This window comes from Narcine bancroftii, chromosome 8 (assembly GCF_036971445.1).
Source record: "Narcine bancroftii isolate sNarBan1 chromosome 8, sNarBan1.hap1, whole genome shotgun sequence".
In the NCBI taxonomy this organism is placed as follows: Eukaryota; Metazoa; Chordata; class Chondrichthyes; order Torpediniformes; family Narcinidae; genus Narcine; species Narcine bancroftii.
In genome coordinates this window covers 19,263,938-19,289,535 of record NC_091476.1, presented here as the reverse complement: position 1 = coordinate 19,289,535, position 25,598 = coordinate 19,263,938, and the positions used below count along the sequence as shown (strand labels likewise).

The following is a 25,598-nucleotide window of genomic DNA, read 5'->3' as shown; positions in this document are numbered from 1 at the left end:
TGGACATTACCCCTCCATAAATCTTCATCTGCGAAGCCAAGCCAAAGAGAGAGAAAGAAGAAAAAAAGATAGCTTAATACATTCAGTCTTCTTCTTGTGATTACCATGATACTTACCAGAATAAACATCACAGAAAAGATGCTGAATGGAGTTCCCATCTATTCTGCAATTCCAGATTTAGGCTTTGCCTATTTCAACACAGCCAATGACAGAATGCTTGTGCACAGACAGAGATATTTTGGACGTCAGACCTTTAAATTTCTCCAAATATGGTCAGCAGCAAATAGTCCTTAGTGCTTCAAGGAAGCACTAAATGGATAGAAAAGATCTGTAACAGAATTCATTGTCTGTCCCTGAAAAGAATGTCCCCTTCAATCATTATAGGGTTTGCACTCCTGTCCCTCTTCCTGATCCTTCCACTTCCAGGATTCTCAGGATGATGCATTCTATTAAATATGACTGACACAATTAACATATTTTAGATCTTAGGTGGATTGGATTTCAGCATGCTTTGAGTTCAATCTCAGCACATGAGCACACTTTTCACACTTTGTCGTAACCCAACGGTAGAGAAATCAAGAGCAATAATAACTTTAACAGCCATTAATAGAAGGGTATCTCTGGTAAAAATGGCTTACAATCTGCTTCAATTATCCAACATTACTCGATAATGTATTTCTTTTCAAACTAGCCTTTATAATTACTGTTCATGTCAGATGTAAATGGATACTAATTAGTTTAATAATCTAGTTTGAGTATAACAGATACTTGCAATGAAAACTCACCAACTGGAACAATTCTATTATCTTTTCCTCCTCTTCTTCAAAAAGGAATGATAAGAAATCATTATCTTCTTTCTTTGGCTTGGCTTCGCGGACGAAGATTTATGGAGGGGGTAAGAAGTCCACGTCAGCTGCAGGCTCGTTTGTGGCTGACCAGTCCGATGCGGGACAGGCAGACACGATTGCAGCGGTTGCAAGGGAAAATTGGTTGGTTGGGGTTGGGTGTTGGGTTTTTCCTCCTTTGCCTTTTGTCAGTGAGGTGGGCTCTGCGGTCTTCTTCAAAGGAGGCTGCTGCCCGCCAAACTGTGAGGCGCCAAGATGCACGGTTTGAGGCGTTATCAGCCCACTGGCGGTGGTCAATGTGGCAGGCACCAAGAGATTTCTTTAGGCAGTCCTTGTACCTTTTCTTTGGTGCACCTCTGTCACGGTGGCCAGTGGAGAGCTCGCCATATAATACGATCTTGGGAAGGCGATGGTCCTCCATTCTGGAGACGTGACCCATCCAGCGCAGCTGGATCTTCAGCAGCGTGGACTCGATGCTGTCGACCTCTGCCATCTCGAGTACCTCGACGTTAGGGGTGTGAGCGCTCCAATGGATGTTGAGGATGGAGCGGAGACAACGCTGGTGGAAGCGTTCTAGGAGCCGTAGGTGGTGCCGGTAGAGGACCCATGATTCGGAGCCGAACAGGAGTGTGGGTATGACAACGGCTCTGTATACGCTTATCTTTGTGAGGTTTTTCAGTTGGTTGTTTTTCCAGACTCTTTTGTGTAGTCTTCCAAAGGCGCTATTTGCCTTGGCGAGTCTGTTGTCTATCTCATTGTCGATCCTTGCATCTGATGAAATGGTGCAGCCGAGATAGGTAAACTGGTTGACCGTTTTGAGTTTTGTGTGCCCGATGGAGATGTGGGGGGGCTGGTAGTCATGGTGGGGAGCTGGCTGATGGAGGACCTCAGTTTTCTTCAGGCTGACTTCCAGGCCAAACATTTTGGCAGTTTCCGCAAAGCAGGACGTCAAGCGCTGAAGAGCTGGCTCTGAATGGGCAACTAAAGCGGCATCATCTGCAAAGAGTAGTTCACGGACAAGTTTCTCTTGTGTCTTGGTGTGAGCTTGCAGGCGCCTCAGATTGAAGAGACTGCCATCCGTGCGGTACCGGATGTAAACAGCGTCTTCATTGTTGGGGTCTTTCATGGCTTGGTTCAGCATCATGCTGAAGAAGATTGAAAAGAGGGTTGGTGCGAGAACACAGCCTTGCTTCACGCCATTGTTAATGGAGAAGGGTTCAGAGAGCTCATTGCTGTATCTGACCCGACCTTGTTGGTTTTCGTGCAGTTGGATAATAATACCTAGTGTCGCCGAGAATATTCTCCCAGAATCACAGTGCGGCTTTCGCGCAAACAGAGGAACCACTGACATGGTCTTTGCCCTCAGACAGCTCCAAGAAAAGTGCAGAGAACAAAACAAAGGACTCTACGTCACCTTTGTTGACCTCACCAAAGCCTTCGACACCGTGAGCAGGAAAGGGCTTTGGCAAATACTAGAGCGCATCGGATGTCCCCCAAAGTTCCTCAACATGATTATCCAACTGCAGAAATCATTATATTGTGAATGTAAAGGATTAAACTATAACCCTATAGCAAAAGGGAAAAATTAAAATCAGCAACTGATAAATTAGCTTCTACCTGAACCTACAGATTTTTACCTTGATCTTCATCAGGTCAGCTAGATCAGTATCTGCTCAAAAGAGTCAGAGCCAAAGAAGTGTGAAGCAGAGCTTAAAAAGTAGAACAGAAACAGGATGGTTAGCGAAAGCCAAGAATTTGTGGCAGAGGGTGGGGAGAAATCATCAAACTAAAAGTAGGGTCAATATGTGTCAGGGATGGGGATCATCATCAGGACAGAAATAGGTGAGAGAAGAATAAAGAGCACTATTTGCTTATTGAAGGAATATTGTGTGGTGCATTTTTCAACAGAAAATTGAAACAGATATGTTTATTCTGGATTTTTGAAACATTTTGCACTGGTGTGATTATTAATTAGACTAAAGGTCTTCTTGTAATTCAGTGGCCTTTTCATGATTAACCTCAATATTATGTATTCAAATGAGAGAGGGTCACATGGGCATGAATAAGTCTTGTGAATTATGCTCCCCAGGCACTCAAGGTAAATGCTGACAAACTCAATCATTCATATTTGATACCAGAAACAATTGACATTGGCATGAAATTTGAATATTGTAATATGTAGAAACCATTGGAATAATTTATACATATACAAGTATTCTTTAGGGAGACATTTTCTCTGCAGTGCTTGCTTAACATGTGTTCAAGGACAAATTGTCAACTCCATTTCCTCTATTTATAAGGTGTGCAACTCGTATGTTATAATAACTGCTTCATTAAACAGCCCTATATTTGTGCTTAATATTGAATCATTAAAACATATTGTCTATCAACCTTCAAACTGTTCATAACCACATACTTATCGGTGTTGAATTTCAACTGCCATGTGCCTGCCAATTCCATTACCCTGTCTCTATCCCCTTGAAATATATGTAAACTATTCCTGATTATTTCAGCGTTTGTGTTATTTACAAATTTTGAAATGATATCCTGAACTACCGATAATAAAATCTGGTTGAATAGGCAGAATAATGTCCTCAACAACAACAAAAGCTTGCGTTAATATGTCAAATATAAACCAATATTTTCCAAAGCGAAGCTGGAGAAACTAGAGCATCCATGGAGAGAAATGGGCATCAATGTTTTTAGTTGATATCTTTTTTTCAAGGGTTGAGGGAATAGACCGTGAATTAAGAAAGAAGGCAGTTCCTTCTCATGGCGCACTCACCCCTAAATGACATTTCAAACCAAGTGCAAGACCAGATTTAAGATAATTTGTGTTAGTTTAACACTCAAACTTGTATTATATTATAGATGAAAAAGCAGAAAATACTCAAAACAAGTCAAGTCAAATTCATTGTCATCTAATTGCACAAGTCTTCTTTCTTTGGCTTGGCTTCGCGGACGAAGATTTATGGAGGGGGTAAAAAGTCCACGTCAGCTGCAGACTCGTTTGTGGCTGACAAGTCCGATGCGGGACAGGCAGACACGATTGCAGCGGTTGCAGGGGAAAATTGGTTGGTTGGGGATGGGTGTTGGGTTTTTCCTCTTTTGCCTTTTGTCAGTGAGGTAGGCTCTGCGGTCTTCTTCAAAGGAGGTTGCTGCCCGCCAAACTGTGAGGCGCCAAGATGCACGGTTTGAGGCGATATCAGCCCACTGGCGGTGGTCAATGTGGCAGGCACCAAGAGATTTCTTTAGGCAGTCCTTGTACCTTTTCTTTGGTGCACCTCTGTCACGGTGGCCAGTGGAGAGCTCGCCATATAACACGATCTTGGGAAGGCGATGGTCCTCCATTCTGGAGACGTGACCCATCCAGCGCAGCTGGATCTTCAGCAGCGTGGACTCGATGATGTCGACCTCTGCCATCTCGGGTACTTCGACGTTAGGGATGTAAGCGCTCCAATGGATGTTGAGGATGGAGCGGAGACAACGCTGGTGGAAGCGTTCTAGGAGCCGTAGGTGGTGCCGGTAGAGGACCCATGATTCGGAGCCGAACAGGAGTGTGGGTATGACAACGGCTCTGTATACGCTTATCTTTGTGAGGTTTTTCAGTTGGTTGTTTTTCCAGACTCTTTTGTGTAGTCTTCCAAAGGCGCTATTTGCCTTGGCGAGTCTGTTGTCTATCTCATTGTCGATCCTTGCATCTGATGAAATGGTGCAGCCGAGATAGGTAAACTGGTTGACCGTTTTGAGTTTTGTGTGCCCGATGGAGATGTGGGGGGGCTGGTAATCATGGTGGGGAGCTGGCTGATGGAGGACCTCAGTTTTCTTCAGGCTGACTTCCAGGCCAAACATTTTGGCAGTTTCCGCAAAGCAGGACGTCAAGCGCTGAAGAGCTGGCTCTGAATGGGCAACTAAAGCGGCATCGTCTGCAAAGAGTAGTTCACGGACAAGTTTCTCTTGTGTTTTGGTGTGAGCTTGCAGGCGCCTCAGATTGAAGAGACTGCCATCCGTGCGGTACCGGATGTAAACAGCGTCTTCATTGTTGGGGTCTTTCATGGCTTGGTTCAGCATCATGCTGAAGAAGATTGAAAAGAGGGTTGGTGCCAGAACACAGCCTTGCTTCACGCCATTGTTAATGGAGAAGGGTTCAGAGAGCTCATTGCTGTATCTGACCCGACCTTGTTGGTTTTCGTGCAGTTGGATAATCATGTTGAGGAACTTTGGGGGACATCCGATGCGCTCTAGTATTTGCCAAAGCCCTTTCCTGCTCACGGTGTCGAAGGCTTTGGTGAGGTCAACAAAGGTGACGTAGAGTCCTTTGTTTTGTTCTCTGCATTTTTCTTGGAGCTGTCTGAGGGCAAAGACCATGTCAGTAGTTCCTCTGTTTGCACGAAAGCCGCACTGTGATTCTGGGAGAATATTCTCGGCGACACTAGGTATTATTCTATTTAGTAGAATCCTAGCGAATATTTTGCCTGCAATGGAGAGCAACGTGATTCCCCTGTAGTTTGAGCAGTCTGATTTCTCGCCTTTGTTTTTGTACAGGGTGATGATGGTGGCATCACGAAGATCCTGAGGCAGTTTACCTTGGTCCCAACAAAGCTTGAAAAACTCATGCAGTTTGGCGTGCAGAGTTTTGCCGCCAGCCTTCCAGACTTCTGGGGGGATTCCATCCATACCTGCTGCTTTGCCACTTTTCAGTTGTTCGATTGCCTTATATGTCTCATCCAGGGTGGGAACCTCATCCAGCTCTAGCCTTAGGGGCTGTTGAGGGAGCTGGAGCAGGGCGGAATCTTGGACTGAGCGGTTGGCACTGAAAAGAGATTGGAAGTGTTCTGACCATCGGTTGAGGATGGAGATCTTGTCGCTGAGGAGGACTTTGCCGTCTGAGCTGCGCAGCGGGCTTTGGACTTGGGGTGAGGGGCCGTACACAGCCTTTAGAGCCTCGTAGAAACCCCTGAAGTCGCCAATGTCCGCGCTGAGCTGGGTTCGTTTGGCGAGGCTAGTCCACCACTCATTTTGGATGAAACAGCGTTCTCTGGTCCCAGTTGAAAACATGCAGACACACAACCAGACATAACTCTCAGAAGCAAGCAACAGATATGCAGGACAAATAGTCATATAAATAAATAAATAAATAGATAGATAGATAGATTTTGCTTTGTGAATATGAGGGTCTCAGATGGTTACTGTGAGCAGTTTCTTTGCTCGTTAAACATTCTCATTGGTCATTGGAAGAAGCTGCTGATAGCTACTGGTTCTGATGTCCTGTATCTCTTTCCCGACGGGAGCACTTACCTGTCTGCACTCAAAATTCTTCATTATAACCACTGAAACTACAGTTAATTGTTATTGTTTTTGTGCTTACAAAGTATGAAACATTACAGTACTATGTAGCGCAGTGCTTCTCAACCTATTTTGCCCTAGGCCCCACTTTAATTTTTCAAAGAAACATATGCCCCACCATTAGTGGAAAAGTTATACTATGGCGGCCCACCGCCACAGCAACCAGCACTCCAGGTGGCAAGCCCAACCAAAGACCAGCAGCCCGTGCAGTGGCCCCAACAAGTGAATCGGCAGGTGAATAGCACCAAAAATGGTGCTGGCCTTGCTGCGCAACCAACAGGCAGGGATAGCACGCGGGGAAGAAAGGCAATGTTATGCACGCACGTGGGAAACTCGCTTTTGTTATGCACGTTATGACGTCAGCCAAGGGGGGGTCATGGTGGGAACAGTGCAAGTATAAAAGTTGGGCCTGACCCCTAATAAAACTCAGAACTTAACTTGACTCCACTATATGTATGTGTCTTCTTTCAAGTAGCACGCAGCTACAATATATTCAAAAGAAGTTTTAATTAAATCATTTACTACAAGTGTATTTCAATGCAATTAAGATCAGGAATACACTGGAACACCTATTTCATATTCAACTACTACTTCAATATGTCAACCATCTCAAACACACATTCAACATTTGTCATCACCAGTGGAAACCTTGCCCCTGATGCTGGCTGCCAATTTTTTTTTTTAATTTGAGGGACTAATTTTGTTAGTTTCATCCTTAAATCTCCACGTTTTGAAATTTCCAGTCGGTTTCTCTTAGCTTGTAGCAAATCACTAACAGCACTGAAGCCACATTCTACTAAATAAGATGATGGAATATGTATCAATAGTTCCCTTGCTACAGTAGTCGAATTTGGGTATTTCTTTTCGATCTTGTTAGACAGCCACATCATGGTTCCTTTCACTTTGAACAGAGTTTTCACAGATTCATCAAGTTTCAACTCAGATAACTCCTCTTGGTATTGCAATGAAATTTCAGATAAGTCCACCAGCAATGGCTGAATTAACCAAAAGAGAACATCCATTGCCTTTAAATCACAAAATCTATCATTGAAGTCGGTAACCAACACTTTCAAATGGTCAACAATGATCTTTGTAGCAGCATTAATTACCTCAAACTTTGATTTTTCAACATCTTGATCCATGTCATCTATTCTGTTGCAGACAGTATTAATACTCAATGGCATTGCTCGGACATCTGTGTCATCCTTCTGCAGAACTGTTTTGAGAAACAAAGATATTGTGGTTTAATCAGTTCCTCTCCAATCGTACGATTCTTCCCATGTTTTGCTATCAGCAGAGAAATTTCATAGCTTCAAGGGTACGATTCAGGGCTGTAGTTTGTGCAGCAAATCTTGAAGTGTTTTTTTTTTAATCTATTTTCAAAATTCTCTTTCAACGATTGAAAATATTCCAATTTCAAATTGACATGGGTAGGATATTTTACCCTCAAATGAGCTTCAAGACAGCCTGCTTTCATTAATTAATTTGTCAAAGTCTGTTGGCATAATAGGCAAAAAGGTGCACGTTCATCATGGAAAACAAATATAAACCCAAACTTCAAGAACTCCACTTAATATTGTCAAAACTTTTGCTTGCTTGGTCTGCTCATTTTGAATATAGAACTGCACGGGCTCCCTGAAACAGATTAATCAATATTTTATTATGTCTTAGAATTGAAAAATGTAATAAAAGTAATGATCGAATCAAAGGAAAAAACTGACCCTAAAAAAAACATGAAAAAAAAACTAGCGTGGTTTCGGACATTTTTTTTCCTTGCAGAGAGTGCATCAAAACTGCACTAGCCTCCTCATGTTTACTTTCTGGGATCCTTATTATTTTTCCAATTTTGGCTTCCCCCTCAGGCTGGCACCTGGGGCATTATCATTCCCATCCTCCGCCTCCCCATCCTCTGTGTTTTAAAATTTTGTGAGAAACAAGTTAGTGCCTTCTCCTCGTCATCATTTCAGCTTCCACTTCCCAGCCTATTCACAGAAATACTCCTTTTCTGCACATCTGTTTTTATGGTTTTTCTTCTTTTGCCTAAATATTTAAAATAGTTCAACTGGGTCCAAGTTTGCAATTAATTAATCAATAATGTTGTTCTGCAGAAGTACTACTTCCATGTGTGAAAACGATATTTTCATAGGTTGCCTAAGCATATATCATAAAACCAGTAATAACTTGGAGATTAAAACTAGATTTAATCTGATTTTCAGACCATCTTGCATATTTAGCTTTTCTAAAGCCACTCCAGCAAATGGTTCTCACAATATTAACCTCAGCAACTGGACTGCAGTGTGATAAGCATAAATATTTTACATTTAAATTAAAAAGAATCTTGTTCATCTTTAACTTGCGCACTGGTGATGGTGCATTGACAGCCAGTTCAGGGACAGAAAAAAATCCAGAGGGTTGTTAACTCTGCCTGCGATATCATGGGCACCAGACTTCACTCCATCGAGGTCATCTACAAGAGGCAATGTCTTAAGAAAGCAGCCTCTATCCTCAAGGACCCCCATCACCGAGGCCATACCCTCTTCACTCTGCTACCATCAGGAAAAAAGATACAGGAGCCTGATGGCAAGAACTCAGTGGCACAAGGACAGATTCTTTCCCTTGGCCATCAGATTCCTGAATTGTCAATGAACCACAAACACTACCTTACTTTGACTTTTTCCTGCACTGTTTGTACTTATTGTGTCAGGTGGCTTATATTAATGTTTGCACTCGGATGCTGCAGCAAAACAACAAATTTTGTGACATGTTCATGACAATAAATTCTGATTCTGATTTGGAATTACCCATTCTGCTGGTAACCAGCAGCAAAGAATAAAATTAATCCTAGTGAAAATCTAAATCAAAATGAAAATGCATCCAAGGCTCTGGCTGTCAGTACAAGCCAACAAGGTGGAATTTAAAAAGTATAAACCATGTTGAGCTAATCAATTTTGTACTTAGAACTGGCAGAGATGATATAAATGTGGTCTTCTCTGTTCTATTCCAGAGCACATTTCGTTGCCGTTTTCCCCCATAAAGAATGATCAGTGATTGCCTGAGGGCATTCACGTGGAAAACTGGCATAATTAGACTAACAAAGACCCTGTGAGAATGAAGAAAAGAGAAAGTCTATTTAAATAATATCTTGGAGGTTTTCTCTATAAACAGTTCAGTGGCATTAACAGTAACCCCACTGGAGCAGTCTCACAGTGAAGAGATAAGCCTGTTCTGTGGCTATTTACAAAGAAACTGGAGAGTAACCAATCCATTAATAGTAACCACTAAATTATTCTCATGACCATTTAACCAATAATACTAGAGCTAAACTTATTCTCTAATAGGTATTACACGTGGCTTGATATTATCACAGGAACGGGCTTAGATAATATAATGTAGAAACATGCCATCATTTAAATGGTAGAATTATTCACCAGTAAACTTTCTATTCTGGCACTGTATTACGTCAGAGGCAGGGGAGCTGGAATTATTCTGAGACACTAACGCGCAAATGCATAGCAAAGACAAAATATTGCTTATGTTGGAAATCTAAAATTTATTGACCATAGTACATCACAGAAACAAGTCCTTCGGCTCACAATATCTGTATTGAATACGAAGTCCAATTTAAACTACATTTATTCATCCATATCAAGGTTAAAGGTTCAGGATCCTTTTATTATCAAGAAATAATACTTTAAAAATGTAATATACATGATATACTTCCACTTTTGCCTGCCGTAAGACAAAGTTGCCATTAATATTACCCAGCATCCCTTACAGTACAAGAGAAAGAGAAGCAAAAGAGAGTTCATTCAGGGTCATTGAGTGTCCATGGGTTCACTTCTAGCACTCCCTCAGCCTCTGCAGCTACACAGACTCCTGTTTGATCCATCAGCAACTCACGCTCCAGATCCAAATCTCCAGTACAATCAGGAAGCCTTCAGTGCTTGAGGCCCTTTGGAAGCCCTTCTTGCCCTCAGCATCCTCATCACACCCTCTCAAATCCTGGTTCTGATACCTGGTTCCCATGAAGCCAGTCTCCAACAACCCATAGTCTGTGGATCCTCCATCCACAAGTTCCCTGCAACCTCTGTGTGTCCTTTATCGCCATGGTCACAGTCCTGTATGGTCATCGCCTCTGCTTCTCCTTCTCAACCGGGGTGTTCTCCCTCTTTCTGATGCTCTGCACCAGCCCGCGACTCCGCAAAGTCTGCAACCCTTCGTGACACACAGACTCCACCATCTTCAGCACTGACTGTGCGGTGGCAGTATTTTACTTTTAAAAAAAAGTTGGCTCCTTTAACCAGCCATTTAAAGCCTATATGGAGCTGTCAGCATTAGGACCAGGCGGTTGAAACCTTCATACGAGTGCTGTCTCCACTCTCTACTCTACCAAGTTTGCACCATGTTATTCCATTCCCTGCATTGTCACGTATCTATCTTGAAGCCTCTTAAAAGCTAACATCATGTCATCTTCCAGCACTAGCCCCAGCAGCTCATTCCAGGTAGCTATCACTCTCTTGCAGAAAGCTTTCCCTGCACATCTCCTGAAAACTTTCCCTCCCTCATCTTAACTGTAGGTACTCTAATATTTGACATTTTGGATAACTATTTGACATTTAGGATAACTAGGAAAAAAGATTTTAACTGTCAATCCTATCTATTCTTTTCATAATTTTATAAATCTCTATCAGGTTAATGAAAAGCGATGAAAATAATGTCAAGCAGCATCTCTGGAGAGAGAAACTTAACATTTCAGAATGCTGTCCATTCGTCATCAGACTGAAAACTATTTGTCTGGATCTCGTTAGTCTTGAATCATGTCCAGCATTGTCACCTCTAACCTTTGCATGCCTGCATTTAATTGGGCCAAATATGATGAGCCAACATTGGTAGAAAGGCCTGCAGGTGACTTTCACAACATCATACAAAGTTTCTATCTCCTGGATACTACTGACAGAGTTTGACAGATGAGCTAAGGCAGAGCTTTGTCACTGGTCAAAACTATTAACAAGTTTTTCAACAGTTATTATGCCTTGACATCTCCCTCTGGTTACAAATTATTAAGACTGAACTAAACAATTATTAACAAGGATATTATTAAAATAAATTGACAAATAAAATAAATAAAACATGTGAAAGGCTTGGAAATAATTAAAAACCTTATCGAAAGAAATAAGAGAGAAAAAAATCCTTAATTCACCCCACCCCAATATTCCCAATGAAACCTTTGAAATCAATGGGTCTCAGACCCTGCTCCCTGCACTATCTGAGAGACAATTCATCAATTTAATGCTGGATCTCCCAGAAAGAATGTGCTTTGCTTATGGACTCCATGTGGTCCAGCAAGGGAAGTATTGGCAGGTGTGTAACTCTGAGTCCCAGGTCCTCAGCCAGTAAGATTCAGTCAATTCAGGGAGGTAATGTTATTAACAGTGGAAGGAAATGTTGAGGCGAAAGCAGAGAAATGAGCAATAAGTTGTGTGTGTATATATGTAAAGATATATATAATATATGAAGCTTTGCTTTCCACATTTTTGTTGTGGAACTGTAAAAGAGTGTCTTCACAGGAATGGGCTCAATAGGCCCATTCCTTTGGCTTGAGTAAGACAACATCAGAGGCATGGGGTACTTTAGACAATAAAAGAATCTGTACAAGCATTGCGTCTACTGAGCATCAATTAAAGAGTGCTATAGAAAGAAGTGAGGATGTTGGGTTCAATGGAAAAATTAGTCTTGAGTGCAAGGGAAGGATTTCCTTTCCAAATGCTGAAAGTGTAGAGAGTGCAGAGGTTTAATACTGCAGGTCACAGAAATCATAGTGGATCATCAAAAAAAAAAAAGGGGGGAGCAGGTTTAGAATTCCACCGTTGTGGTTGTAGCAGATCAAGGATGAATTGAAGCAAAAAGTATTCAAGAACACTTGTGGTAAGAAAATCCTCTCTGGATATCATCTGCGGTACATACCAGAATAGTGGTTCACAGACCACTTCCTACGACATCTAACCTGATGACAAAAGTTGTCTAAAAACTATCATATATTTATGTGGGAGATTTTAAAGAAATTTTCAAAGTATCCACTGTGGATTACAAATCAAAAGCTCTGCCTATGGGGGCTCAAAATTCCAGTCCAGAAGAACAAAATTGATCACGATGAGACAATAAACCTCTATCAGGCACTTAGACAACATAAATGAAATACATTGGTACTATGAGAGACAGCAACATGTTGTTTAGAGGAGAGCAATAATCAACCACATTATACAATATATAAATGCACCAAAAATCTTACTTGCTTCAGCCAAGCAGGTACTCATTAAAAAACTATAATAGTATACAGGCAGTCGCCAGGTTATGAATGAAATCTGTTCCTAAGTCTGTCTTAAAGTCAAATTTGTAGTCAAGTCAGAACAGGTACATATGGTTCTTATTTAGCATCAGTCAGTCAAATGTTTGTCTTAGTAAATATATTTTACCTTTCTATGCATATAAAACTGGAGTCAATTTCATGAAGTAGGCATCAAGGGAGGTTTGTACAGAGCTTTTCTTTTTCTCGTTATAAGTGGCCTTGTAGCAGTTGAAGCCCTCGGTTACTGTTCAGTAAACTTTAGTGAACCTCTCTGTGTTAGGATCTTGCTCTTCTAATTTTGCCATCCCGGCTTCAATGAGACAGAAAGTTTCAGCTACCTCTTTCATCCAAAACGTTTTCGGTTCTGGAGTTTATAGGTCCCAGTCTTCTTCCTCCAATGCTATCATCTGCTGCTCTAGTTCCATAAGGTCTTCATTGGTCAATTCTTTGGCATGGGAGTTGAGTAATTCTACGACATCATTTTCACTGATGTCTGACTCCAGTTAATCACCAATATCAAGCACAACTTGTCTGGTGTCAGCGATATCATCAGCTGTAAACCCCTGAAAAGCATTCGTGAATCGGGGGCACACAATTTGTTTCACATTCCTTTCATATTTGACTGGTTCACTTCATCCAAGAATCAGCAATATTTTTGATGGCATCATAGATGTTATCATTCCTCCAGAACTCAAGCTCACCACATCATCTTGGATAGCCCTGACTGCTTGTGAGAAAGTTCGCCGTAAATAATAGGCCACAAAGGAGGTGATAACTCACTGATCCATTAGCTGAAGTAGCAATGAGGTGTTGGGAGGTAAAAATATGACCTTTACGTTAGGTGAAGGTCATCTAAAGTGCTTGGATGACCAGATGCATTGTCAAGCACAAGAGAATCTTGAAAGAAATTTTCTTGGCCAAGCAATAACGTTAAACGGCAGGGACAAAATGGTTCAAGAACCAATCTCCAAAGATGGCAATTGTAACCCAAGCCTCAACATTTGACTTCCAAATAACAGGGGGAGATGCCTTAATGATATGATGAAGTGCCCTCAGATTTAGGGAGCCATACACAAGCAGAAGCTTGAGCTTGAAATCCCCAATGTTTTAGTCCAAGCAATAAGCCTATCCTTCGATGCCTTATGCCAGGGGATCCCAACCTTTTTGTTCCTCTGTATCCCTTGGGCATTTTTATAGGTTCCCATGTACCCCTAAAAATTAAGGATAAAAAAAACACGACATTGTGTAATCTGACTGCAGATTACAACACCATGTATTGTACAGTAGTGGTTATTCTCACAGACCCAATGTACCCCCTGAAAAGTCCAAATGTACCACTGGGGGTACATGTACCCCAGGTTGGGAACCCTTGCCTTATGCCATGATGGACTTTTTTCCTCTTTTGAAATGTAGATCCCTTCAGGCTTTTTTTTTGCAAAATAAGCCAGTCTTATCTTCATTAAATATTTGGTTTGGCAAATAACCTTCCTCATCAATAATTTTTTTCAACATTTCAGGAAAATCACTCACAGCACTTTCTGCTTCACCTTGGACTTCAATATTATATAAATTTTGATATTGTGTCTGGGGAGGTGTGTTCTTTTTTCTTTCCGCTTTCCTCTTCTGAGGCCTTGTGCCACTAGTGGCGAGGGCCACTTCTCATTATTAAGGGAGTTAGCGCTGATCTAATCAGTGCTTTTGTTTTTTTACTTTTGGGGTTTCTTTCTATCTTGGAGATGGCATGTTTTGAAAATTAGCTGTGGAGCTGGGATGACCTGGGGTGGAGAGGAGAGTTTAATATATTTTTAAATTAAAATATTGGAATCAAGGTTTGAATTACATTACATTAAATGTGAATGGGCTCAATAATCCAATTAAAAGGAAGAGTGTTTTAGCTCATATTAAAAAGTTGAAAGTAGATACTGCTTTTTTACAGGAAACGCATTTTACTGAGAAAGAACATCAAAAGTTGAAAAGAGAATGGGTAGGACAGGTCTGAGTATCCATTTTAATTAATTAAAAATTGCCATTTAAATTACAGTCAACAACTATTGACCCTTTTGGTAGATTTGTATTAGTAAATTCTAAATTTATTCAGAATCTTGGATTTTTATGAATATTTATGCTCCTAATATAGATGATGAAAAATTTATTCAAGATGCTTTTTTTAAAAATTTGGTACAAGTTGATGGAAATATAATAATTTGAGGAGATTTTAATTGTTGTTTAGATCCAATTTTAAATAAATCTACAAAATCTTTAGTTAAAAAAAAATGGCTAAAAGAATATTGATATTAATGGAAGAGTTAAATTTGGTGGATATTTGGAGAAAATTGAATTCTAGAGACTCCCCCAAGATTTTTTTAAAGACTTTAATTTAATTGTAAGAATTTTTTTTATGGAAGGGGAAAATAAATAGGATATATTTGGAGAAATTAACTTGGAAATTTGAATTAGGTGGTCAACAACCTCCTCATTTTCAGAATTATTACTAAGCTACACAATTGAAATTTATTAATGTAATGTTTGATTTGAATAAATCTTCTATTTGGGCCAACATAGAGTTAGATAAAATTTATGGCCGAAGTTTATGGCCGAATTTATTTTATAAGTGGAATTCAAAATTATTAAGTGGCATCGATCCACCAATTTTGAAACATTTAATTGAAATATGGAATAAAATTGATTATCAGATAGATGGGAAGGGAAAGATTTCAGTGAAGATGCCTTTATATCAGAATAAACTTTTTCCCTTTACTGTTAATAATCAGTTTTTGAAAATATGGAATCAATTGGGGATTTAAAAAGTTGAAGATTGTTTTGAAGCAGGGAAGTTTTTAATCTTTCAATCAAATGAAGAAGTTTCAAGTTCCTGATAATACTTTTGTTTTGTTATTATCAAGTTAAAACTTTTTTGTTGGAGAAATTAGGCCATAGTTTAAAATTACCTAGACAAACTGCTTTAGAACTATTGCTTACAGATCAATCAATCTACAGAAGAATCAAATAAATTTATCTCTGAGATGTTTAAATTATTACAAAATAAAATGCCTAAACTGAATGTTAATAAATCAAGAATGAAATGGGAACTTGATTTAAATAGATAGATGAAAATGTTTGGAGAAATTTGTGTAAGGATAGTATGACTAAGGTTATAAATGTAAGATATAGATGGGTACAATATAAAATAAGTACTTTTTTCACTTGACTTGTATTTGTTCTAACGTTAAGAATTTTTGGTTATGTTAAATTGTTTTTGGAGTGAGTATGAAAAGTAAGTTTACCGTTTGATCCAATGTTATTTTTATTAGGGGGCATTAAGTTGATTGCTTTAGGGTTGAGATTGACTATGTACCAAATTGAATTTTTACGATTGGCTTTGGCTGTTTCTTAAAAAATGTTTGGCTATTACTTGGAAATCTGATTTAGTTTCAGGAATGCAAAGATGGCATATTGTAATGAAATCTTGTATTCCTTTAGAAAAGATAATGTATAATTTGAGGGATAAATATCTTTTTTTGTAAAAGTATGGAGCCCATATTTAAAAACTCTTGGGTATTAAAATTTAATCTCCCAATCTGCTCTGGCGGATGTCTCGGTTTCCACAGCTAAAAAGTTGATTATGATTGTTCTTAGTAATTATCTCCTTCTTTCTTTCTTTGTAGGTGGGTAAGAGAGGAGGAAGATTAGGGAGGTTTTATTCAATTATATAATGTTTGCATCGATAAATTATAACTATTGTCACATGATTTAAAATTGTAAATAAAATATTTTAAAAAGAATAACCAAGTTAAAAACAAGTATTCAATTACTCAAGAAGAGCTGCTGGAGGAAGCCATCAGTTTAAATAAGCACATATTTGGCTTGTGACCATTAGACTTCCCTGTGTCGTAAAAATCCTTAAGCCTCTTGGAAGAGAGGTGAGGTCAGAGGTTGTTATGGATATGGCGTGGTTTTGGAAAAGGCAATGTTTTGCAGAAATGTAACTAAAACTATAACAGTGACTAATGTATTGTTTGATTTGTCCAGATGGTGCAGTTGTGATCTGTGTGTGTGCTCTAATTGTTAAGCATGCAACTCAACTATTTGTCTTATCTAAATAACTAGCGTCATATAACAAAACCGGAGAAGAATTGGACAGATATTTTCAAGACTTTGTCAATTATACTGGCTATTAGATTGCAATGTAATCCATTGACTGTCAATTTTGGAATTATATTTCCAGACACGGGTCGAGTTCCCACTTCTGCACATCAGATTGTAGCCTTTACTACCTTGTTGGCCAGAAGAGCAATTTTATTTTAATGGAAAGATCATAATTCACCTACTTTGATGCAATGGTTCTTTCAAGTTATGTCATGTTTAAGTTTAGAAAAAATTAGAAGTTGTACTTTTGTTACCAGTGTTAAGTTTGAAGAGACTTGGTGTCCTTTTATAAACTATTTTCATATGAGTTAATTTGTATTTTGACTTAACCTTTCAGACTGTTTTGATTTCTGTTGTTTTTTTCTAATTGGCAAAGACCAGATAAAGGATTGATCTGTTGTAATGAACTCTCAGTTTAGGCTGCCCAGCCTTTCTTTTTTTTGGTGCCTTTTTTGTTTGTTTTGGTAGGTTAGATAGGATTTTAACAGTTTTTTTTCCTTTTTTTAATATTCCAAATTGAGGAGAAGGGGATAATATTGTTCAATATGTTAGGATATTATACATTCTATTATGTATTGCAATATATTGATGTTTCTGTTTTTAACTATTTGATTCTGTATTCTATTCTCATGTAATGTTTAATTATAATATGTTTAATATAAAGATTGAAAAAGAAGAAAGATAATAAAACTGAATTAACGTCATCTGTTGAATATCTTAAGGCAAATCATTAGGAGCGTACTAGAATACTGAAGCCCTTTGTATATAGAAAAGAGCAAAGCATTGAAGAAAAGTTTTCTAAGTCTGTTTGAGTCAATGTGTGAATCATTGTTCAGCTGACTTTTTATTCTAGGATACTGGTGAGACAGTACGAGTCTGAAGTACTAAATTATATTTTGTTCTTATTGGAGAAAAGGTCAAAAGGGTTGATGTTAACTGAATGAGTGCATCAGGAGATAATTTAGAACATATTGCAAAATATTGGGATTATGGATTTATTCCGGCGGTGCCTACAGAACCAACTACTGATGAGGAGACACAAGTCGACAGTGCTTTAAATCAAAATGTCACACATCATTCTAAAATTAACTGCAGTTCCACAACCTCAGTTAAGAAAGTACAAACATCTGAAAAAGCCAGTTAACAGACTTATCAATGAAGCATCTTTTCACTAAGGAGAGTCATGTGGAATATTTAAATGTAAATGAGTCATGTGTCAATGTGAAAGTGTCATCAGATCAGCAAGGGGCTCAGTGGTTGAGGGACCCACACAGGCTTCAGGCAACTTGCAGTTGGGGGACCTGCAAGGGCTGCGGGAGACTGGTTAATGGGAGCCAGGTATTTGAGCAGGGATTCAAGAAGGTGCTGAGGGCAAGAAGGGCTCCCGAACTGTCTTGGGTGCTGAAGGCTTCCTGATCAAGTCAGAGGTTTGGATCTGGAGCTTGGGTTGCCGATGAATTGAACAGGAGTCCATGCAGTGCAATGGGTGCGGGAACACTGGAGGTGAATCCATGGACACTCAGTGACTCTGAAGGTACTCTCTTTTACTTCTCTTTCTCTCTTACAGTAAGGTGTGCCAAGTAACACCAATGGCGACTCTTTGTTTGCCTTATAGCAGACAAAAGTTAAAGTATTTGATCTACTGTCTTTGATGGCATATAGGACCCACCTTTCTTTCCTGAAAAATTGTCTCAAAACCACCCCAGGTCCTCTAAGCGAAGGTGACCTTTTGGTGTCGCCAGTTTGCAAGATGGCGACAAGAAGAAAGCCCTCAAACTACTTATCCATGCTTTCCAGAGTCGCCGCCACTGCCGCTCACTTCCCCTGGTAAGAAGGCTCGCTCCTTCCCGCCCACCAGCTCGCACTCTCTCTCTCTCTTGCCCTTCATCCTGTTGCTTGCTTTCTCCCACAGTCCTTTGAGGGGAGCATTGGGCTTCGATGATCAGTCTTTGTTCGAAGAGCACAACTCCCTGAACAGATTGAATGAGGCACGGGAGATGAATGTCGGGAGAGAGGGAGTAAGCGACGGGTTCCCCGAGCAAATTGAATGAGGTAAATACACTAAAACAAAATTTTCCTGAAATACACTAAAAATGGTAGGGAGGGGGTCCTATATGCTGTCAACTACAGTATGATACATTTTTAGAGTATTATGTGACAATAAAAGTTCAAGTTGAGGTTTATTTATCATTCTCCGTTCATTGGAGCAACACACTGGAAACATATATACAGACATAAAGCACATACAGACAAATGATACATATGCACACTACATATACAAATATTAAAATAAATATTATTTGTCAAATAAATTGTTGTGCTACGAAGGGTTTGTATGAGCAGTTCATTAGTTGTTCAGCAATTTCACTGCCTGTGGGAAGAAGCTGCTTCACAGTCTATTGGTTCTGGCTCTGAATCCCAATGAGAATAGCTGAAAGATGCTGTATGCAGGGTAGTAATGGTCCTCTCTGATTTTGCGAGCCCTCTTTATACAATGATCCTGATAAATCCCATTGATGGAAAGTGGGGTTTGGGGGTGAAGAGTAGACCCCAGTGATCCTCTCTGCCGCTCTTATGATCCTGACGATTGACCTCCAATCTGATGTTCTTCTACAGCAACTGTACCACACTGTGATGCAGCCAGCCTAGACGTTTTCGATAGAACTCCTGTGGAAAGTTGACAGGATCATGGATGGTAGCCTCAATCTTCTCAGGAAGTGCAGTTGTTGTCATACCTTCCTGACAAGTGAGATGTGTTGTGTCCAGAATAGGTCACTTCTTAAGTGGACTCCGAAGAACTTGGTGCTCTCCACTTTTTCCATTTCAGCATGTCCCTGTGTGTGTCCTTTTCCATTCTACATATGTTTGCAAACTTTGACAATGATTCAGAAATCTTACTTGAAGACTCTGAGGACATGAAAATAATATTTTCTACATTTAGATGAACCTGCCCAATATTTAATGGTTAAGATTTCCTTTTATACCCCAAGACGAGCCAAAGAACTTGTAGCACCAAGGAAGTACTACTGCAATGTAATCACAGTTGTGAAACATCAAGGCATAATTAATCATTCACCAAAGGAGATGAAATGATGGGCCTTATGTTCAACATCAACAAGACCTGTCCCAAATGCATTTCGCTGCCCTCCACTAATAAAGGTTCATAAACATGGACTAGTTTAGAGAAGACAATATGTTGATTGAGAAAAAGAGGATCTGACAATCAAGTCCTCAAATCAGGCACAAATCTCAAGACCTACTAGCTAACAATGATCCAAGGGCCATCAAAAGCAGCACTTGAAGGTACTTCAAAATTCCACCAAAAATGACTTCATGAAATCCTCCAAATTAAGCAAATTAATGTCAGCATCCTCTCACAACTCAACATGCTGAGCAAAAAGGGCAAATACTCCAGATGACTATGGTGGACTGGCCATATCATTCACATCCCCAACACCTGACTTCTGAAACAAATACTGGTCCAGGCTATGCAGTGGAAAAAGATTACCAATCAGAAGAGAAAAAACATTCAATGTAAAACTCAAAGCTTCTCTGCAGAAGTGCAAACCAACCCACCACCAACTTTTTTCCTGGAACCTAAATCTCAAGGTGTATTTGGATGGTTTTGAGAATCTGAGAGTTCACAAAATCCCATGTGTAGATGAGAGAAAAAGCATACCATCTCATCAACTATTAAAATCAACCATTCTTGCCTCATCTGTAGAAAATTTATAATTCCCTCACTATCTTCATTCAATATCAAAACCAGAGTGGAAAGATGTCATCCTTAAACTTATAAATGTCAGGTCTTTTTGGACATTACAGATGTTGGGCACGATTATGGGAGAACTCTCCCTTTCTTCATTATTATTGAACTTTTCTAAATAATATAAATGGAAAAAGGTTGGTTTATCCAATCTTCCATCACACAGTAAAAATTGACACTGACTTTGCTGTGCAAAACATAACTGCCTATTAATAAAGATATATGAGATTTTATTTATGATTATCATTCACTTACTGAAAGCATTAAATCAACCAAAGCTAATCCAAAAATACCAAAACTATGCATAACTCCTGTCCTGGCATCCACCTCCGACAAATAAACTGAAAATTCCTACTTTCCAATTGAGATTGATCTAAAAGTGAAATAGGTACTTGATGCAAATGTTTAAAGGAAACAGAATATTTTTTCATTCCCTTTCGACAACTTCCAAATAAATGAATTTCAGAGCATTCTGTGAGAATTTGTGCACAAAGTAATCAAAATTGGAGGCCTATGCAGTTAGCTGAATCAGGAGTTACAGATGAAAATGGAAAAGGCAATTAATTTGATAGATCCTAACCATTTGAACATGCACATGGCATTCTAGTTAATTTCAATGCCAAAGGGTGGAACTACAGTCACTTGACAAAAATATATGCATTAAATGAGGCTGGCATAACCTGCCTTCCAGTATTGTGATTGATTTCCATGGGAAAACCAGTCACATTATAAAACATGAATTGAGTGGTTGTGTGCTGTGTATATGGTACATTGTTATTGTGAATACCCAGTGAGAGGCCCATGGAACTTCAGCAATGAGTCTTGGAGACTAGAAAGAGGTTATTGAATTTATATGAAGCAACTTCACTCAACCATTTTAAATCCTTCCCTTTGTGTTATTATTTATGTATCAATATAAATATATACACAGACAGTAAAATCCTCATAATCAGGAATTAAAACAATGGGCAAAAAAAATCTCGAAAAATGAGTTTTTTTATGTGTATAGATATGTGCGTGTGCGCGCGCGCACACACACACACACACACACACACACACACACACACACACACATTATACCGATTCAGGCAAATCTATATTCACATTTGCCACAGTAAATGAAAATCTCTAGATATTTTAATGAAACTGTAGTTATGCTTAACCAATATAACTGCTGTAATTATAAAGAATTACTGTATCTTGACTTGAGAGTCAACAAAGTGTTTTCATCTAATTATTGATCAATTACATGTTTAAATTAACTCTGTAAGTTGTGGGATAAAATAAATTATTTATTTTCTCAGTCAAAAGAGTGTACATAAAGCTGTCGGGAAGGCAAATCTAATTAATGAAAACAGTTGCTTTCACTTGGTCAATTATTGCAAGCAGTTTTTTTTAAGCAGTTTGGAAAGTTTGCCTCTTCTTTTGTACCAGTTATTTATCACATGTTGTCTAATTATTGTTTATTCACAATTATGTATTCGAGTGCTTCACCAAGATTTAATGATATACGTATGAGACAGGAAAAATCCAACATGCATTCTATAGTGTCTTTCATGTAAAAACTAACAATAACCATCCTATAACAAAACCATAAAGTCAAGGACAGGTCAGGTTGAATACTGATCCCTTTATTTTCAACTGAATTCATATACTGTACATGATCAGAACTTGCTTTTTTTCCATTCCTGACAAGAGATATTCTCAGAATCAGAATTTATTGTCAAGAACAAGTCACATAATTCATTGTTTTGTGGCAGCATCACAGTGTAAACATTCATATAAAATAAATGAAAATAGTGCAAGAAAAAGTTCATTGGTTCATTGATTATTCAAGCATCTGATGGGAGCGGGGAAGAGGCCGTCCTTGTGCTGCTGAGTGCTCCTCTTTAGGCTCCAGTGTTTTTTTCCTGATGGTAGTGAGTGAAGAGGGCATGGCCTGTGTGGTGGGGGTCCTTGAGGATAGAGACTGCTTTCTTAAGTTACTGCCTCTTGTAGATGTCCTCGATGGAGTGAAATCTGGTGCCTATAATGTCACAGGCCAACCTTCTTGTGTTTTCTCTTACCCTGAGCATTGGCACCTCTGTATCAGACAGTGATGCAAACCAGCTCTCTATAGTACACCTGTAGAAGTTTGCAAATACCTCACAAAGCTGGCAAGCCTTCTTCATGATTGCATCAACATGGAAGCTCCAGGAGAGATCCTCAGAAATGCTGACACCTAGGAATTTGAAGTTCTTGACCCCCTCCACTACTGAGTCCTCGAAGGGGATTAGATTGTGTTCTCCTGAAGTCCACAATCATCTCCTTGGTTTTGCTATTGTTGAGTGCAAGGTTGTTGGTGTGACACCACTCCATGAGCTGATCTATCTCCGTCCTATATGCTTCCTCATTGGCATTCCTTGTCTGAGTGAGGCTCTGAGTTGACTACCAATTAGAGTTAAATTATAAATACTTTTGTACTCCTGGTCAAAGTCTTTTCGGTTTGAAGACTTTATTTAAAATTTTATAACATGAATACAATAGAGAATTACATTTATACTATTGGTCAAAGTCTTTTCGGTTTGAAGACTTTATTTAAAATTTTATAACATGAATACAATAGAGAATTACATTTAAAGAAAAATTTTAAAAAATTAAAATGGTATGATTACAATATTACATCAGAAAACTACACAAAATAACCCCCCCCCCACTATTGGTCAAAGTCTGTACTCACCATCACTCATCCATTTATACTTATCCCATTTTATTCTTCCTACATCCCATCAATTTCCTTCAGGTTCTACTTCTCAACCACATGAGAGGATATTTATTGTGTCAATTAATCTTTCAACCCAAACATTATTGGGATAAGGGCGAAAATGGGAGCACACACGCAGTCACAGAGAGAATGTGCAAACTTTCCACAGACAGGCTCAGAGATCAGATTTGAACCTGAGTCACCAGACCTGTAAGCAGCAGTTTTACTAACTGCCCACTTTATTGGAATGTAGTAATTCAGTTGAGGTACTACTATCAGGAAAGAGGTATAGGTGCCACAAAACTCACAATGCCATGTTCAGAAACAACTGCTACCCCTCCACCATCAGACTCCTCAACAATAAACTCAATCAAGGACTCATTTAAAGACTCTTAGTTTTGCACTTTATTGATTGTTTTCTCTCTTTCTCTATTACACAGTTTGCATTTCTTTATTTGTTTGAATACAGGTTTTTTTTCCACTACCAATAAGTGGTAATTCTGCCTCACCTGCAGGAAAAAGAATCTCAGGGTTGTATGTGATGCCATGTACGTACTCTGACAATAAATCTGAAACCTGAGGCAGAGATCCCAATAGCAGTCAAGGGTGAGAGCAGTGAGGTTGGGGCTGTGAGATCAGGAGAACCAATGCCTCTTCTGATTCCACAAAGATAATTCAAAGAACACTCTTTTCTGTTTCCACAGCAATTTCCAGTGATGTTGTTAAAGTCTGCAAATGGGTTCAAACTACAGGGACTCTACTGGACAGTGGCTTCACAAAGTAAGAATAGAATTGCTAAAGCATCCTATATAATTTAAATTTGCCATCCCCCTGAGGTTCTTTACCAGATTTTACAGATGCGCCATAGAACATTTTCTGTTTGGATCCATCACAGCTTGGTACAAGAAATACTCTGCCTAAGATTGCAGTTTTGATCATTGTGAAGGTTGCTCAAGTCATCACACAAAGTAACTTCCACTTCACCAACTCTGACTGTATGTCCCACTATCTTGGGAAAGCTTCCAACCTACTAAAGGACCCACCCCACCCTGGTCACACTCTCTTCCCTCCCCCCAACCCCACCCCACCCAACCTTTTGTCAGGCAGAATGTACGTGAACATGAAAATATGAACTTCCACATTCAAGGAAAATTTCTTCCCTAATGTTATCAGACTCCTTAAAGGATTGTTAATGGTGAGAAAGAATGCCCTTACACTATGTTTAAATGTACTGTTCTCAATACCCTGTAGTCTTTAGGCCCTTTCATGCTAGGCCTCCCCTGACATACTACCTCCTTTACCTTTGTATTATTATTTCTGCTGTTCTTAAGTATGAAGTGACTTGTCTGGAAAGCACACAAAACAGTTTTTCACTGCTCCTAAGTACACATGACAATAAACAATTCAATGTCTACATTATTTTGGCTTGTACTTAGGAGGTACTCAGATAATTTACATGTAGGATGAAATTGAAGTGATCAAGCTAATGACTGGAAGAGAGTAAGTTGTGTGTGCCTTAACACAAAGTTAAAGATAATACTAGTCTTTTGATACATATGCAAAACATTCATCCTTCATATTTAAAATATTATTAATAATATTATACCACAGCTGGATGAAACCTTTCTGTTTTGCCTTTTAATTGATTGTCCTTAAAGCCCACACAGGGAAAAATACCATAACTAACTTCCATTCAATCATTTTGGACAAAGTTGAGCCTTCGTCCCAAATGGCAGATCTTTATTGTGCTATCCTTCATAACGCTATGCTACTTACTATCTCATTTCCATACAATATCCTGTTAAGTGATAAGATCCAGCATCAATTAATGTAAAATGTGTCCTTTAATGCTGATTTTACTGGCTGATTTTTGGAATGCATGATTCCTGGATAACAATTTTGATTTCCCTGTTCTTCAGTGCATTATTGATGTAGCCCTGCATTAAAAATGGAAGTGTATGAAGCTTAATGCACCTAGTAACTGCTTCCAACAAGAACCATTTACAACAAACCATAAGAGTGATGAATATTAAATCACTTCAGTTATATTTGGAGTGAACAATTGGTTTTCTGAATAGCATTAACCTCCTTTTGCCACTCTTTGTTTTTGGTGACCAATTCATATTTTTAGTTCACTGGTCTCCATAAAATTAGAAGTCTGCAAAATACAGTAGAATTTACAATGGAGCCTTGCTCTTACCAAAAAAACAAACTGATTGTCCTTCAATGCTGGTTTATCAAACTGGAGTTCCTATTTGTACTTCAAATGATTAGACTGAACACAAGTCTCAAATTGGTTTATAATCTTATTTTGCAAAATTTTGATTATTTACTTAAAAGTTTATGGGCTTAATTTAGAGGCCCATTGCAACAAGACAGCAGGTGCACAAGGAGTTTTGAATTGAT

The 25,598-nt window shown here is 39.0% G+C and overlaps 1 protein-coding gene across 1 annotated transcript in view; it reads right to left on the bottom strand.

Annotated features, from left to right (window-relative positions):
• The window catches only part of LOC138741678 (uncharacterized), an 85,796-nt gene that overhangs the window by 41,048 nt on the left and 19,150 nt on the right, over nucleotides 1-25,598 (bottom strand). Inside the window, exon 2 of the mRNA XM_069896015.1 lies at nucleotides 7,301-7,407. Coding sequence (XP_069752116.1) covers nucleotides 7,301-7,338 — 38 coding nt within the window. The 5' untranslated portion in view covers nucleotides 7,339-7,407. The remainder of the gene's footprint in view (nucleotides 1-7,300; nucleotides 7,408-25,598) is intronic.